The following is an 18,460-nucleotide window of genomic DNA, read 5'->3' as shown; positions in this document are numbered from 1 at the left end:
ATATAAATGTAAATATAAATAAATAAATAAAATTAAAAAATAAATTTATTCATGTTTTTTTCTTTTCCCAAATAAAATCCTCTACTAATTTGTCTCATTTTCTTATAAACTTATAGTTTTGAAGTATCGCTATATTCTGAAAAAGAAATAAAACCTTGGGAAGTATCGTCATCTTGACCGTCGCAGCCCTACCCACCCATCAGAGAAAGCTGTAACGTGGACCACTTATCCAGAACATTTTGGATCGAGATTAATAATTTTTCATAGTTTCCTTGTACTAGTGTACTTATTCTATTCTATATATTTATACCGAAATATTTTATTTTTTTCTCTACTCCAAAATTCGTAATTTTTTTTTGCAGATTTTGATCTATATTAGAGCCACAGTTTTTTGTTAGGATTTTTGTCTTCGCCCTATTTATTTTAAAACCCGCTAGTTGGTCAAATTCATGTAGAACCTTTAGCAGATGCGAAACAGAATTTAATGGGTCTAACCATGATCATTTTTGTTAGCACTTTATATGTCTTTTCTACCACTACTTCATTGTTTTAAAAGATTTGCTGGGATGAATGATGTGAAAATAATGGTACAGTGCTATGAAGCCATGCCCATGCTAATCTACCTAGGAATGATAAGAATCGGATCTAGCTGGCTGGGTTGCTGCTGGGTGTTAAACTGAAATAATATGTCAGAATACGCCTAAAGCCATCCATCTGGTATTACCCGTTCTACCTGATTTAGACACACACAAAGATTAGGTAATCCACTCAAGGTCTTGTCAAATCTTCCTTATGCAACCAGGGGTTGTGGTCACCAACTGGTCCTGACATGTTTATAAAAGGTTTGGCTCATGAGAATAGATTCTTCATACAGTCATCTTAATGGGCAATTTAAGTGTATGCATTCGTGGAACCTCTCGAAGTGATCTCATTTCATGAACCAAAAAACCACTTTCTCCAAGCCAGTATCCTACATCTGGACCATTTTTATGACAGGCTCTGCACTAGGACTGCCAGCTCTAGGTTGGGAAATAACTGGGGATTTTCAGAGTGGAGCCTGGGGAGGGTGGGGTTTGGGAAGGGGAGGGACCTCAGCAGGGTATAACGCTGTAGAGTCTGCCCTCCGAAGCAGCCATTTTCTCTAGAAGAAAAGTTGATTTTTATACCCTGCTTTTCTCTGCCCTAAGGAGTCTCAAAGTAGCTTACAATCACCTTTCCTTCCTTTCCCCACAACAGTCACCTTTTGAGATAGGTGGGGCTGAGAGAGTTCTGAGAGAGAACTGGGACTGGCCCAAGGTCACCCAGCAGGCTTCATGGGGAGGAGTGGGGAATCAAACCTGGCTCTCCAAATTAGATTCCTGGAGAAACAGGGTGGTGTAGTGGTTAAGAGCAGTGGCTCTCCAAATAAGAGTCAGCTGCTCTTAACCACTACACCACTCTCCAAGGAAACTGATCTTGGTCATCTGGAGATCAACTTTAATAGCAGGAGATTTCCAGGTACCACCTGGAAGTTGGAAACCTTACTCTGCGCAGATCACCCAGTATAATAGATTATCTTCACGCAGAATTCACCAAGCAGTCCTGTCCAGGGGTCATTTAGTAGAAAAAGAGGTGCAGGAGCTCATTAGCATAATTCATTAGCATAACTCGTTTGCATATGCCACACCCCCTGACATCACTGGAAGTGTGTCAGAAGGCAACACCCACCACTCAGGCTCCACTGGACTGTTTTGGATTGCTAGCTATTGGGGGGGGGCATGTGCAGGTCGATCTGTCCTCGCAGAGGAGGGAGAGCTTGTACCTGAATAAAACTTGGTCTTAAAGGTGCCACTGGACTGTTTTGGACCAGGGGGTGGGGGGGTGGCTCTGCAACTTACCTGGCTGCTGGGAGCAGGGGGTGGGGCTTGTTGCATGTGCCCGCCCCTGGGCTCTTTACTGCCGGAGCTCTGCTCCTGTGCGTTTCTGCAGGAAATGACCCCTGGCCCTGTCCCACCAGCTAGCCCCCCCTTTCCAAATTCAAGACCTATTGAAGTTATTCCATTTTGTGATATATATGAAGCTCTTTTAAAGCACAGTCTGATTCTATATGTTATCAGACTATAGAGCCTCCTTGTGAGTTTCTCAGGTGGAACCATGCTATGGATGTCCTCTGTGTCTGAAATGGGATTAGCACCCACAAGGAGTAGGGAGCCTCCCTGACTCTTGGTGTGTCGCCGGCTATGAAGCCTTCAGGCTTTCCCTATTTACCTTTGAGAAGGAAGTGTTCCTGTTCTGTCAATCCACAGAGATGTCTTCCTTTTTTTCTCCATGGTGTTCTCTGTGAATTTTAATAAATAATATTTGATGGAGTTGCTTGGTTTTTATTGTTTTAGTTTAGATATATTGTGGTCTTTATTGATATACAATGCTTTGTGGACTCACTGAGACAAAGACAAGAGTATATTATAAATAAAACTCCCTCACAATTAATTATTGTCTGTTCACCTAATTGCAAATAGATATGAACAATTTCCCCCCAGCTGGTTTTCAGTATATTTTTGGCAGACAACCCATGCTAAGTCAGGATTAATAAACTCTCCAGAGCTGCACTCACTTTTTAAAATGTTTGCTGTTGAATTTATTTGAAAACATTAATACAGCATTGTGACTAGCTGGCATCATACCCTTCCTTTAGACTAAATATCTGTATTTTTAAATATATAGCTGTGCAGCATTTCAACACACTTCTTTGTTAATATATTGCTACATTTAAACTCCAGGCACCAGGAACAATAATAACTTAATGATATTTTTATTGATTTATATGGTCTTTAAAGAAAGCAGAACCAAAAGAACAATGCTAAATTATTTGCATTCTTATTAAATTAAATTAAAATACATCCAGTTTGTGGGAATGTATAAATGCACAAAAATAATAATGAACATAGATTCCCAAAAAAGGTGTTTAAATACAGAAAATTCTGTTTATTAGATAATGGGACTTCTGTAGGTTTTCCTGTACAGAAGAATTTCTTTTCTTCAAACCAATGAGGTCACACCTGTCTTTTGATCTCAGCAGTATGTGTGGCAACTACGTGCCCATCCACACTGTCTCGCACAATTTTCTTTAGCTTTTGGCTGGTTGATCCTTCATGTTCTGTAAGAAATTTGGAGATAAATCATTATGTGGGAAGCAGTGTATGATACTCTTTAGACTGATCTCACTTCCAAGGGTATTAGAAATCTTAGGGTTCTTTTATATGACCTAGAAAGCTGAAATTTATCCCACACATTCCTAAACCACCTTCATTGTTAGAAAAATCTGAAAAGCTGACATGTTACAGTCAAAATTCAGGAAACATTTGACTGATAAAGGAGATAAGCTCTAGCAGACAGAAGGAGATCAGTGTGAGCTAGCTCACAATCAAGTCAACACATGGTAAAAAATGCTGATTTGTAGAAGTTATGGATGGGGAGCCCTATCCAAAGTAATTTCATGTTATGTTAATCAAAACATACTTTTCTATATATATTTTAGGGTTCTTGATGCAGTCTTGGTCATGCTAATGGATGACCATTGTCAGAGGAGAAACAGGGAGAGTATAACCCTCTTGGTTTAACTGGATCTTTCAGCAGCATTCATGCTGTCTTTCTGGACTGGATGTCCAAGATGGCATTCAGATTCATGGGGCTCTTGTAGCTCTGTTACTGTGTGGCTGGATGGTTTCAGAAAGTGGTGCTGAGTAACAGCTGTTTGTGCTGTGGAGTCCTGCAGGATTCCATCCTGTTTAATATTTACATGATTCTGTGAGAGAGGCCATCTGGGGATCTGGAGTGAGATACCATTGGTATGAGGACAACATGTGACTATATTTCTTCTTGTTAACCAAGTTAGGTGAGTCAATGGTTGTTCTGAATGTGTGTCCGGAGGCAGTAATAGGCTGGATAAGGATTGCTACAGTACATGTGGGGCTGTCTTTGAAGACCTTTTGGAAACTTCAAGTGGCACAGAAAGGCTAATTGGAGTGGGCTGCACAGATCACAACCCGCCTGTTCCTAACTAATTATGGTGGTTGCCAGTCTGCTTCTGGGCACGATGCAAATTGCTGTTTCTTACCTTGAAAGCCCTAAATGGCCTGGGGCCAGGACACTTCACAGACTTGCCTACACCCACATAAACCTATGGGATGGCCAAAGCACAAATACAGCATTTAAAACCTATGTAATTGGTGTGCCTTACCAACAGATTCAGATTTAGTGAAGGCAGTAGGGGGTCCCTAAGACAGGGATTCTAGAGACTGGGTGCTACTGCCCTTTGTTGATCTTCTCACAACAAACGTTGTGTTCACCCAATCACAAAGAACATTTGAATCTTAGTTCAAAGAGATGGGTTGTTAATGGGTAACTCTCACTCTCATAAAAGTAGCTTCTGTGAAGTGGAATGCACGTTTACCTTGCTCATACTTGGGGTCAGGTGATGCTCAGTTCCTTAGAGGGGGAGCTTGCTGCCGGTCTGCTTCAGCTTTTCACAGATATTACTTGTACACTGCTGTGACCATAATCAGACACAGACACTGCAAGCTTTTCTACAAAAATCAGGACAAGAAGCGCTTACCTTTACCACTTGACTCCGAGCCTGTCATCCTGTAAAGTGATAACAGAAAAGTGAAATAAATCAATATGCAGTACAATTTGTGTTTAATAAGTTTCTTAAAGTGAAACTGAATGATTGGTTTAAGTATGCAACTGTGAACAAATTGATGCTCGAAACTCTTGTGAAGTTATAAATATACATATTGTTTCATTTTTAGTGTATGTCATATTTATATGTAGAATACAGACCCAACTGGGTAAGAAAATAACAGTACAAACAGTTGGTGACCTCTCTTTTAAGATGATTTCTGCTTCTAGGGAGTGGTTATGGTAAACAGTATAATTCAAGGTGCAAAGAGAATGATTCATAAAAAAGTTTACAGAACTTTAATTTTGGATGCATCTAGATTGCATCTTCTCATACTTCTGTTTTGCCACCTGTGACAGAAATTGTGCACGTAGGCATGCTTTTAAAAAGCACATGATTTTTTGTGTTTTTTTTAGCTTTGGGCGTGTGTACTGTACAGCCCAGGCTAGTTTGAAATTTACTTCTGCCTGCAGTATAGATCAGTGAGGGAGCAACATGGAGTGAAATCCCTGTCCTCTGTGAACCTTGAAGGAATTGGTGGGTATGCATCTTTCCTGCCCCCTCATTTAAAAAAACATCCCATTAAAAACTATCAGCCATGTTCAGTGTGATGATCCATAAGTTGATGGGTACTGGTATTGATAGAGATAAATGTAAAATATATCTGAAGAAATTGTATGTGTGTTTTTATTGTGTCTTCTACTGTGTAAGTGTAAGTCTGCAGAGTTACTCTAGTCTAAGCTAACTGAAATGAATGCGCTTAGACTGGTCTAAGGATTGCACTGTGAATGTCTTGCACAATGCATAGGGCAGGAGTCCCCAACCCATTTGAGTTTGTGGCAGTGTTCCCTCTAAGCTGAGTCAGTGTGAGCTAGCTCACAATTTTTTAGCCTCCAGCTCACACATTTCTGTCTTAGCTCAGGAAGGAGGGCTCCAAAGCAAACTAATTTATGCAGTGGCCAAACTGCTCACTCATAACTTTAATGCCAGTAGCTCACAAAGTAGAATTTTTGCTCACAAGACTTCACAGCTTAGAGGGAGCATTGGTCTGTGGGCAGGGGTCCTTTGGGGCCAGAGTGCGCCGGAGTGCTGCTCCGGGAGCCCAGGAGCTGGCAAAATGGCGGTGGCAGCAAGCCCTGCCCCCAGCTCCCCACGCTGTGGCCCATTACTGCCCTCCTGGGGCCCACGCCAGAGTGCTGTGGCCCCAAGGAGGCCCATCGCCACCTTCCTGGGGCCTGCGCCGGAGTGCTGCGGCCCCAGGGAGGCCCGTTGCTGCATTCCCAGGGCCCGTGCCAGAGCGCTGCGGCCCCAGGGAGGCTGGAGGATGCCCATCGCTGCCTCCCTGGGCCAGTGCCGGAGTGCTGCAGCCCAGGGGAGACCAGAAGACGCTCCCCGCCGCCTTCCCGGGCCAGCGCCAGAGCTCTACGACCCCGGGGAGGCTGGAGGAGGACTGTTGCCGCCTCCCCAGGCCAGCGCTGGAGCAGGGTAAGTGAGGGATCCGCAGGGGGTAGCGGAGGCTTGATTGGGGGAGTGGGGTGGGTGGGAGAGCCTCCCCCTCCCCCCATCTCTTTGCCCTCTTTCTTTCCCTCCTTTACTTCCCATTCCTTTTCTTTCCCTTCTCTTCCTCCCTTCCTCTCTTTTCCTTCTTCTTTCCTTCTCTTTCTTTCCCTCCTACTTCCCTTCTCACTCTTTCTTTCTTTCCCTCCTTTCATTCTCTCCTCTTCTTCTTTCCCTTCTTCTTCCCTTGTCTCTTTCTTTCCCTCCTTCTTTCCTTCTCTTTCTTTTCCTCTTTCCTTCTCTTTCTTTCACTCTTTTCTTCCTTCGTTCCTTCTCTCCTACCCTCTCTCTCTCTCTTTCCTTCCCTCTTTCCTCCTTCTGCGGCCCAACTCTAGTGAGAAGGGGTTTAAAGTCTTTCTTCGCTTCCCCCCCTAGGGAAGGGAAGGGGAGGCTTTTGAAGATGCCTTCCCCCCCTTTTGCTTTCCCTTCTGACATCTCTTCCGGTGATGTCAGGTGGTGTTGCATATGCTAATGAGCTATTATGCTAATAGCCTAACACCTCATTAGCATACCGTATGCTAATGAGCTCATGGAGCTCTTTTTCTACGAAATGACCCCTGTCTGTGGGCACATTTGGAATTCTGACACAGTGTGGTCAGTGCAGTCACAAAATAGCTGCTATAAAATGGCTGCCCCAGGAGGTGGAGCCAGCCACACTATAAAATGGCTGTCTCAGCTGCCCTGCAGTCACACAGTGAAGATCCTTGTCTTGTGCTGGCAGCTGCTGCCAAAGCTATTTTTTAAAAAAAGTCTGCAAAGCCAATCAAATCTCCAGTGGCCAATTGGAAACCTTGCTGGGCAAAAGCCTCACCTGGCCCCACCCACTTTCTAAAAACACTTGATGGGCACCACGAAAGGTGTCTGAGGGTGTCATGGTACTCATGGGCACCATGTTGAGGACCCCTGGCATAGGGGTTCTGTGGAACCAAAAAGTCACCCTTTGGTAAGTGCCTGCCTGAGGCTTGTTTTCAGACATTTCTTCACTAACCTCAGCTGTGTCTGCCATGCACTGTCTATGCATGAAAAATACCCTCATCATTCCCACCTAGGCTGTGGGCATTGATTCCTCTTCCATTTTCCTGCCTGCAGGTAATTTTGCCTTACCCATCGATCCTTCCCTCCAGCAGCTGGCGATAAGTGGAAATCTCTTTCTCCAGGCGAGTTTTAATTCCCAGGAGGACTTTGTACTGGTTATTTTGACGCTTGATATCATGGCGAAGCTCACGGAGCTCTTCTTCACATTTGGAGATTAGGTGTTGGATGCTTTGGAGTTGGAAGGAGTAGCGAGATCTGGTTTCGTGTAAGCTGTTCTCCAGGGCGTATTTCTAAAAGAATAAAATATGTTATTTTTTCAAAATGGGCATCGCGGCTGTATAGAAGCCCAGTAAGATTCTTGGGCAAAATTACAGCCTCTGTTGGCCAGTACGACTGACATCTCTTATAGCTATAGCATTTGTTCACAATATTTATATCCTTCTTTTTTAAAAAAACTGAGTGGTGTGTAGAATCATACCAAAGTGACTTGTCAAATTGGAATTGTTTTATTGATTTATTTCTTATTGCGCTTGCCTCATCTTCTATTCCCTCCATCTGTTTTCTCATCTAAATTTGGAATTTAAGCTCCTCAGAACAGGGTTCTGAATTATGCTTATGTCACGTGAAGTGCCATTTGTGTGTGTGGTCCTATAGAAATAAAAATAATAAGAGCTATGATCACAGTTGTTGCAAAGTTGTGGCTATTACCCACAAGGTATAGATAGGGACAAGTGATGCTCTGTCTTCTTGGTCCTTGGGGGGGTCAACACTGGGAGGGCTTCTAATGTCCTGGCCCCACTGGTGGACCTCCTGATGGCACTGGTATTTCTGGCCACTGTGTGACACAGAGTGTTGGACTGGATGGGCCTTTGGCCTGATCCCACATTGGCGTCTCTTATGTTCTTAAGTTCATTTGCAAACATTTTCAGCAAGAAAGGGGACTTTTTTAGGGGAGGGTCTATTAAAACTCTTCTAAACGCCCGTCTGTTTTGCACTAGTGTTCATAGCAGCACTTGGGTGCTACTTTAGAGCAGTTTCCTTTTTTTATAATCTGCCTGCTCTTCCTGGAAATGATTTTATCAGGTAGCCAATTAGAGTTGGCTCTGCAATGGTACCACTGTGGACACTTGAAGCTGATGAGCTCTGCTGTAATGTCCTTTGTCCTGGCTTCATGGGTCCCTTGAGTGCTATCATCATTGATTTGAATTATATCACTCCTCCCAGGAAGAGAAGATAGGTTTTTAAAAAACAAAATGGTGCCAATGTAGTGCTATCACCTGAGGCTCCTGAAGTCAGAAGGCACTGGGAAAGGCAGCAGGGGGGTAGTAGGGGTTCATGTCTGCCTAACTGAAGATGTGTCTCGGCAGATCTCCAAAGCTAAGCAGGGTTGGCTCTCATTAGTACTTGGATGATGGACCACCAAGGAAGTCCAGGGTTGTGACACATAGGTCGGCAATGGCAAACCACCTCTGTTCATCGATTGCTTTGAAAATCCTAAGGGATTGCCATAAGTCAGCTGTGACTTGACAGAACTTTTCACTACCATATATGGCTGCAAATGGTTTTGCCCCCTTTGGAGTTCCCTACAAATTGTCGAAAAAAGGGCAGGTGCAATTTATATTGTGTGACTTTTCATGAAGCATTTGTCACCATTTCAGCACAGCCTTAATGGAAATATTATTTTAACTTACTTAAAAACCCAATTTGGATTGGGACTGCAATGAGGCAGGGACTTCAGCCTCCTTCATGCACTATTTTCCAACCCTAAATAGCCCCACAGGGAGAACTGCAGGTACAGTGTTTACTGTGAGTTTTTGTTATTTGCCTGTGCAGTATTTAGTATGCGTGAACCCACCCCTATGGGGCAAATGACCCCAGGACATTTCAGGTCAGGAAAATCGTGCAGAGGCTGAGCCCCCCCCCTTCCCGCACTATTAGGCAGTCCAGGTCTCCAGCTTTAGTGGGAGACCTCCCACTCTCCAACTGCTCTGCCTGCTGCTGGGTGGTGGGGCACTGGAGGAAAAATGGCCTGGAAAATTGTTGTTGCACCAATAGTGCAACATCACCTACAGCAAATATTCAGAAGTGACATCACTATGCAGGTGCAACACTCTAGGATTCACCTGAAGTTCTATGGTTTTATCATAGAGTTTTGGGCAAATCCTAGAGCATCATGTTGGCGCAGTGACGTCACTTCTAGGTATTCACTGGAAGCAGCCTTAAGCACCATGGGCCTGACCCTAATTGGGTGTTGCAGTGTTTGTCATCTGATGAAACCCTGACCCGACCCATGTCCAAATATGTCATGTCGTTGGGACTTAACTGTCTCTCCATGTTCAACGGAACTATACCTCTAATGGCTTATCTGTACATTACAGACATGAGTCATGGCAGGGATTCCCCAATATGACTCACAACTACATGTGCATGGGGGACTCATCTTTACAAAGCACTCCACTGTTCTGTGTGGCTCTGTGTGGCTCTGAACACTAGCCAGTCGAAGGGGGGGTGTTTCAAGGTTCCCCTAAATGCTATTTTTGCAAGTGGAAACAGCTATGTGGGGTGCTATTTGCCCCTTCTTGGGCTTTACATGTCCTGTGATCATGTGCTCAAGAACACATGGAACCCAAGGAAGAGACAAACACTTTGTGGCTGTTTCCACTTGCAAACCCCCCCCCCTGAAACCCTGCCCACCCCTGCCCAGTGCTCAGAGCCTCACAGAGTGGCAGAGCTGTTTTGTTTTATTTTGTTTTTAATTTATTTTTATTACACAAACAATTAAACATAAAAAGATACATAATTAAAGATCCTACTTAACAAGCTGACATAACTTTTGCATAATTGGTTTTCAAAGCAACTCAGTCTGTTATACATCTTTCCCATTTCTTAAGACCGTTAGCTTAATCAATTGATAAGTCTCTAAACTTTTCTTGTGCCCATTCTTGGACTGTAGGAGCAGTAGCCTGTTTCTAGTGCCTCGCAAATACAATTCTAGCAGTGGTAATAAAGTTCAAAACAAGAGAGCACAGATTATTGGGAACTTTTGGTACATAGTTAGGCAAAGAAGCTTCAATTGTTAAAGGAAGATTAGATCCCAAACCAGCTTTCATTATGTCAAAACATGATTGCCAACAGTTTTTAACCTATATATAAGTCCACCACATATGGTGGAAGTCAGCTATAGATGAGTTACAGTACCAGCACTTATGAGGTAGGTTAATGTAAAGGTTTCCCTTGCTCGAAAGCCAGTCGAATCCGACTCTAGGGTTTGCGGTGCTAATCTCTGTTTCCAAGCCGAAGAGCCAGCGCTGTCCAAAGACATTTCCGTGGTCATGTGGCCAGCATGACTAAACACCAAGGCGCATGGAACACTGTTACCTTCCCACCAAAGCGGTACCTATTTATCTAGATTCCCATAAATATTTGCTAATTTATACGGAGAGAGGTACCTTTGATGTAACATTTCCATGTTTTTTTCTTAAATTGTGACACTTTAAACTTGAAACTACTTTAATTTACATCTCCACATTTCACAGGGAATAATACCTCCTAGATCCTTTCCCCATTCTGTCCCCCCTCCCCCAGTGGTAGAGCTTTTTGTAATGGTGAATCCCCATACCTGTAGTTGTGAGTCACACAATTTGTGTCCATTGTAATGTAGAACTAAGCCATTAATACCAGATATTGAAAACAAAATAAGGGGCTGTTGTCACCATGTTCTATTTCTGAATTTCTACAGGCATTTATTTGGCTGCTGTTGGAAACCAAACGTTGAATGACAGAGACCCTGGTCTGACCTATCAAGCTGGTCTTAATTTGTATAAAACCACGGGCTTTTACAAGCAAAGGGGAAAAAATGAGACTAACACGGGGGCATGCTGTATATGAATGGCCCCACTGAGCACATCAATTTGAATCCTGCAAGGCAGGGAATGGTGGGACTTAAATGGACAAAAGTCATGTTCTTGTCCAAATTCTGCTATCATTTACAGCACCAGTGGAGCCAGCTTTGGGTACACAGGTAAATGGAATGTGGAGCAATGTATTAGGGGCACAAAAAGTGTCCTGCCTTAGATCTTGGGTTCACCTTAGATCTTGGTAGTTACCGTGTTTATTTGGGTCTGTAGATCAATTTCCAGGGTTTGCAGCGTGCGGTTCAGTTCAGTGATTTCCTTCCGAGCATTTTGTAGTTCTTCTTGGTTGGGGCTTGCTTCGGTTGACTCATTTGCAAACTGTAGAGAAGAAGCAGATTAAATACTTTTTGTTAACTTGCTGTCATGATCCTGCTTACCTGAGAGGATTTTAGTACCCCATTTTACCTAGGGTTTAACAGGTTTGGCATAAGAATTTTTGATCTAGAGTGTAGGCTTAAGTACAGAGTTGCCACCATACTTAAAAAATGAGTGTTTCTTTCCCACAGTGGGGAAATTGTTAACGAATGGGAGAGATTGTGAAGCTGAGAATATAAGATCTTCTACCCCATGCTTTATGGCAGACTTCAGACATATTGACATATTCATGAGAGGGAAGTCAGGAAGCAGTTTTTCTCCAGGCCAGTTTGGCTGGAAATCCTGGAGGGTTTTCTGGGCATGGTCACAGGGGGTGTGGGGGTGGTATTTGTGAATTCTCCATATTGTGCAGGGTGTTGGACTAGATGACCCTGGGGGTCCCTTCCAACTCTATGATTCTATGATGATTTATTGCTATGCATCATCATCATCATCATCATCATCATCATCATCATTAACAACAACAACAACAATAATGATAATGAATCGTCCCATTGCTCTGGGCAATATATACCAATAATAAAGCAATAGATAAAACCATACAAGAATCCAATATACAGTTAAGCATATAATTAAAAACCTAAAATCCATGATGGTGTCCTAATAAATCTTATTTCCATACTGGATTGCGCCACTTTCCAGCATCATAGTATCCATCCTCTTCAGTCCGTTGACATTACTCAAACATCCAGGTATATGGTATGTGTGTGTGTGTGTGTGTGTGTGTGTGTGTTACAATTGCACTTTGTTCCATGTACAGAGCACTTAGCCACCACAATTATTTTACTTTACCGGTGAAACAAAGACAGAAAAAGAGTAATTTAGGCAAGGAAGCAAAAAGAGAACATTGTTCTAACTCAGGGCTTACCAATGTGCCCTCCAACATATTTCTCGCACCTGCCAAGTGTTTTTAGGGAGTCAGTGGGGCCAGGTAGGGCTTTTGCCCAGCAAGGCTTCTGAGAGACTACTTGAGATTTAATTGGCTGTGCAGATTTTTTTTACATATTGGTTTGGCAGCAGCTGCCACCACAGCTCAAGGATCTGCACTGTGTGACTGAAGTTAAGCTGTGGCAATCATTTTGTGGCAGGCTCCACCTCTTGTGGCAGCCGTTTTGTGGCAGCCACTTTGTTGCTGTGCCCACCATGCTTTGTCAGAACACCAAGTGTGTCTGCAGGCTCAATAAGGTTGGGGACCCCTGTTCTAACTTGTAGACTCTCACTAGCTAAGCCTTCCAGCCTTCAGAAATCAGCATGCATATACTCGCATCTCAGAATCAAAATGCTGGACGGTCTTCCCTGGATGGGTGATATCACACAAACACACACAGGAAAAACCTGCTTTTCAAAGGGACACCTTGTGGGAGGAAGTTTCCTTTGGGCTACTGGGCTGATCAAGCACACAGGGTGAGCCATGGAGAGTGTCATATTCTAATTTGGGCCCAGCCAATGGAGAACTTAGCTTTAAACTGGCCCTGCCAAGTCAGGGTAATAATTATTACCAAGTGCAGAAGGGTCAGGAGAGAACACTGCCACCCATGAGGAAGTGTTATTTCTTCACTATTGGCACAACTGAGAATTTTTATTCCTCTCTGAGGAAGCTGATTGTGATGGCAGGGTCAGTGTGTGTCCATGACAGCTCCTTGGGGCACTGGAATGGGATTAAGTTAGCAAACTCTTGTGGTAACCTGGGGCCAGGCTGTAAACCATAGATAGCAAACGTCATAACCCTAGCCAAAAATGATTTCTTCAGATTATAGACTATGCTCTACAAAGGTGCTTGTTGCCTTTCTCTGTTTACCTGCCGTTGGAACCAGACTTCAAGGCTTTTGCTGTTTTTTTCAATTATAGCTTCATAATCCTGTCTTATCCCTGCCAGAATCTTGGCCAGATCTTCTGGTGGCTCGGTTTTCACCTTCACATCCACCTTTGGTTCATCGGAAGAGGAATGCACTGCCATATCCTGTGCACAGACAAATGTGAGGAAGCAAATCAACACTGGCCAATACAAGGAGCAAGAGAATCCCATCACACTGTAACATTCGGATCTGCCACCTCTCCCCTTGGAGTGGAAGACCAATTACTTTAAGGCAGACATACTTCCCTCTTTCTGCTAGTTAATCTGGCTTCTGAACTTGGCCTTTTGTTCTGTGCAGTTTCACCTTCAGTGAGATTTTTCTAAATAATGTCATTTCCTAGCTAAGGAATGGTATCAAACAAAACTGTTGCTAAGCATGAGTTGCAAGGCAGCTCAAATGTAGTCTTGCAAATATACCTGAGTTCATTTGCTGGAAATAAGCATTCAATGAGATTCGTCCCCCACAATTCACCTTTCAGACAAAATAACTTCTGCAGTGATCCCTTCAGTTTATTGAAATGAATGTGTTCAAGCTGCTGATTCATTGCACCCCTCACCTTATTGCTGGGAACTGAAGCCTGCCTGGAATGTTCACACACATGTTGAAGGTAATTGGAGGGATATAAAGAAAAGGTATTACATTTGTCAGACACCTTTGAGGTCCTGGGAGCATCCCTCACAATCTACTGAGAGAGGCTGTAGTAGATATTCTCATGGCCACTGATTGGATGTGCTGCTACAGCATTTCCCGTTCCCCATGATTTTTACATGGTTCAGTCCTATACATGTTTATTTACGAATCTAGGCTAAACACATTAAGGTCCTATTAAGCAAAAGGGTGAGTAGTATCAAAAGGATATTTCCTTTCAAAATTTGGTGTGGTGGGAATGTCCTCTCCCAAATGTTACCTATGCTGCCTCTTCCTCTTAAGTGCTCTGGGCCTTGCTGACAACATAGGAAGAGGAGTACTGGCTAGGCTTGGATCCAGACTAATGCTTCCATCGGTGCAGATTTATTTATTTAGTTATCTTATATCCCACTCCTTTCCCCACCAAGTAGGGCTCAGGGCAGCTTTTGACTCAGCCTTTGACCTAGGCAAACAAAGATTATGGGACAAACTGAATAAATCAACTATTGATAAGCATCTCCTTTTTCTGATCCAACAACTATATGATCAGCCTACTGCCCAGGTGAGATGTGGTCCATCTGGTGAACTGACCAGGGCTATTCCATTGAATAAAGGAGTCAAGCAAGTATGTATCCTAGCTCCATTGCTATTTAACTTATATCTCAATAATTTAAGTTCTCATATTTCTGAAGATGAATTTTACTCACCTTGCCTGGCTCATTTTAAATTTCTCTGTCTCTTATATGTGGACGATACTGTTCTTCTGTCAAGATCTGAGGTCGCCCTACGTAAGCTTATAGGTTCCTTTTTGGAGTATTGTTCCAGTGAGGACTTAGCTATTAATATTATTAAGTCAAAGGTTCTTCTTTTCAGTAAAAATCAACAACAAAACAACTAAGGATAAAGTACAAGTGTTCAATAGTAGGTCAACCCATGGAGCAAGCAGAACATTTAAATTATCTAGCAGTTGTTTTTCGAGCAAGCCTTTCTTGGAAGGTGCACCTGAACTCTGCTGTAAGAGTTGCTGTGAATACTGGGAAGGCCATCTTGAGATTTTATTACTCCTCTGGTGGCCAATATGTTCTTTTGGCAAAGTAATGCTAAAGTCACCAGGCAGATGCTATATCTGCCGGGGTCTGGATCAGAGCAGTAACAGACAACATTGATAGACCACTATTAAGATTCCTATATAATATTTTGGGAATCCCTCAATGTGTGTCAGGAGAACTGAAGTTGGGGAGATGTCTTTTGAAGCAAAGGCCTGGATCAGAGCATTCAGTCTGAAAATTAGGACCCTAAAATTAAATCCAGAATCCAGACTCCTTAGACAAATCATGTTGGATGATCACACAAATGACTGGGAGAGATTACTGTCTGGATCACAAATTATCACGTTTGGGCAGAAGACATTAGAGGGACATTAGAGGGACTTTGATCACGTAGAAGACAAATTAGAGGGACTTTGATTATGAGAGTACATTGATTAGAGTTCGCAGAGTATGTTCATCTTTCTCAGTAGGCATTCTCTCACCAACAAAAATGCCAAACTATCTATCCGAGCTAACTCTTCAAAAGTATAGAAGGGCATTCAGCAGTAGGGTTACCAGGTACCTTCCTCCTGCTGATGGGGGGATTTGGGGGGTGTTCAAGGGGTGGGCAGGGGATGACATCCAGAGGTCATATCATTGCATCAGCGCCACTGAGGCAACGCTGTACTTTTTGGGCAAAACTCTATGGTAAAAACAGCTACAAGCCATAGAATTTTGCCCCAAAAATAGAGCGCTGCCCCTGATATCGCCAACACGATGATGTCACTTCCAGAAGTGACATCAGTGTGTCACTGACATTGTGTCTGTTTGGGGGATCAGGGATTCCCCCACTCTCACCTGGGGTCTGGCAAGCTTATTCAGCAGTGATGTGTGGAAGAGTCAATGGAGTTCCATATTCAGACAGACTTTGCATCTGTGGCAATAACAGCATTGATTCTGTGGATGATTTTTTTTTTTACTGCCCCAAATTTTCAGATATAAGAGCTGAATTGGTCTCTCCATGGTTTTTTTTCTGGAAAAAGAGATGCTGGAATGCTCAAGAGGGAAATGAAGGAGAAACACATGGGATTCATAAATCTATGCTAAAAAAAAAGATATTAAACTCATATACCTGAGCTGAATGACTGTGGAGAAACCCCTGTTAGTGACAAATCAAGGGTAGCTCACATGCCCAAGAACCTCAGATACAAGCCAGGCTGGGGAGGGGGGGTTAAACAAGCACTTCCACCTACCTGCCGACCCCCACCTCATTGCCAAATCTCTGGATCTGGGACAGATTCTTGCCCCCAGAGCCTTAGAGACAGAGGAAGGTTGGAGCACTCCCTCGATGCCTCCCTTGCTTGCTCACAGGAAACCAGCCTTCTCTCGGCAGCTGCTGTCACAGGCTGGTGGAGAGGCACCGAGTGTGATGGTGACCCAGCCGGAATCATCCGGGACTGCCGCTTAACAGTGCCAAGAAACAAAAGGATTTCTCTCCCGTCAGCTTCCTGACTGTATGAGACCTCATGTCAGTGAGGTCATCCATAAAGCCCACTTTCCCTTTCTCCCCCCTCCCTTCTTTGTGCTCTGTTCCCCAACTCCATACACTTCACTGGAAGTAAGTTGGGTATTTTAGGACTCTGGGAGGTCTGGGTACATCACAACCACCCCTTTCCTCATGCAGAGGCAGGCTCTTAAAGGAACAAGAACATTTTCCCCACAATCAGAATCCTTGGGCAATACCACAACCCTCTATTTCCTGTCCCCAGGTTTGCGTGGTACTTAACAAACCACTCCAAATTCTTATATTTCACTCCTGCTAAAGCCCAGACTCTTTCTGTGCAGGTGGGTAGTTTTCCTATCTCAAGAAGCTACCTTTAAAATGAGAGGCTTATTCTGACCTGTACTTAACCCATGAAAAGGTCCCGGAATGCCGTTCCAGTGCGTTTCGCCAGAAAAAAAGCCCTGGGTCTCTCCATTATTTAACTAGGACGTTGTCTTTTCAGAAGCTAAATCATCTTGGTTACTCAGAGAGATAAGCAAACTACTTTTGTGTGGTGAAATTTCTGGCAGCTGTTATTAAGTTACATGATAACTTTTGTACTAACTTTTCGGCTCTCCTTTTCGGGGTGAGGGTTTGCTGTTTATGACTCTGGTTGTGAAAACAGTAATTGCTAGAGCATTATATTTCTGTGGGTGTAAGGGCTTCTGCCTGCGGAGCACAATTTTCTTACCTCTTCCTTCGCACAGCAGCCCCAAATACCCCCCTATATCCTTTTCCCAGAGACCATCTCTGTTCCCAGGACAGGTTTTGTGGGGAGGGCAATCTGTCTCAGGAAGGCAGAGACAGGAAAATTGTACTCCAAGGGCATAAGTCTGTGCATCTGGATACAACCCATAACCTACAGTTAGACAGCAAAAGTTTGGAAGAGAGGTTAACGCAGAGGTCCCCAATGTGGTGCCCATGGGAGCTGTGGTACCCCCCAACACCTTTTCTGGCACCTCCAAAGTGTTTTTAAGGAAGAAGGAGGAGGAGATTGGATTTATACCCTGCCCTTCACTTGGAGTCTCAGAGCAGCTTACAAACTCCTTTCCCTTCCCCTCCCCACAACAGACACCCTGTGATGTAGGTGGGTCTGAGAAAGCTCTGAGAGAACTGTCCTTGAAAGAACAGCTCAGACAGAACTATGGTCATCCAGCAGCTGCAAGTGGGGAATCAAACCCAGTTCTCCCAGATTAGAGTGTGCACACTTAACCACTACACCAAGGGGAAAGGTAGGGCTTTTGCCCAGCAAGATTGCCTATTGGAAATTTGATTGGCTGCAAAGATTTTTAAAATGGTTATTTGACAGCATCTGCCACAATCTGCCACTGGGTTAATACATCGGTAAATGAACAGTGGGGATGGCACTGGAGAAGCAGGTGAGGCAGGGCTAGGGTGGTTCAGGACAGAGCATACGTTGACTCACACCTGCCCATGAAAAAGTAATTAAGAAAAGTTGTAGGACCAGGCTTGATGTGACGTATTAGTTAACATGGCTGCTTGCTCATACATAAAGCATGGTGGCTGAATGTGTGGGGTTTTTTTTCTCTTCAAAAGAGAAAATGATGCATGCAGATGAGAGGAGCGAAACCTTGCCACTTCCCTTGCAGGGCACAATTGCTTGAGCCTTTATATCTCCTGGAAGGGAGCCGAGCTGTAAAAGTTAAATGGTTCAAACAATTGTGCGGTAAAGGCAGGCAGGGCTGCCCATGCACATAAATAAGGAGGAAAACCCACCCTACCCAGTGTGCTTTACACATGCAGTCCTGGGGTGTGCCCATCGTCATGTCTAATTTGTCACTGATTAGCCAGGAGAGATTCTAACAGCCTGCTCTAGTACTATGAGGCCCATAGTGGTGGAGCAA

The 18,460-nt window shown here is 43.7% G+C and overlaps 1 protein-coding gene across 2 annotated transcripts in view; it reads right to left on the bottom strand.

Moving 5' to 3' along the window:
• Window positions 1-2,344: 2,344 nt before the first annotated feature.
• The window catches only part of LOC107107338 (keratin, type I cytoskeletal 23-like), a 30,730-nt gene continuing 14,614 nt past the window's right edge, over window positions 2,345-18,460 (bottom strand). Inside the window, exons 4-9 of one of the 2 annotated variants that reach the window (XM_015407625.1) lie at window positions 13,340-13,501; window positions 11,359-11,484; window positions 7,322-7,542; window positions 4,595-4,623; window positions 4,097-4,159; window positions 3,093-3,136 (exon numbers count right to left, since the gene is read on the bottom strand). In XM_015407625.1, coding sequence (XP_015263111.1) covers window positions 4,107-4,159; window positions 4,595-4,623; window positions 7,322-7,542; window positions 11,359-11,484; window positions 13,340-13,501 — 591 coding nt within the window. In that variant the 3' untranslated portion in view covers window positions 3,093-3,136; window positions 4,097-4,106. Of the gene's footprint in view, window positions 3,137-4,096; window positions 4,160-4,594; window positions 4,624-7,321; window positions 7,543-11,358; window positions 11,485-13,339; window positions 13,502-18,460 lie in introns of both variants that reach the window. The other variant, XM_015407624.1, reaches the window with a different exon arrangement.

Source organism: Gekko japonicus, unplaced genomic scaffold (assembly GCF_001447785.1).
Source record: "Gekko japonicus isolate JY-2015 unplaced genomic scaffold, Gekko_japonicus_V1.1 scaffold1363, whole genome shotgun sequence".
Classification (NCBI taxonomy): Eukaryota; Metazoa; Chordata; class Lepidosauria; order Squamata; family Gekkonidae; genus Gekko; species Gekko japonicus.
This window is presented reverse-complemented; position numbering and strand designations above follow the sequence as displayed.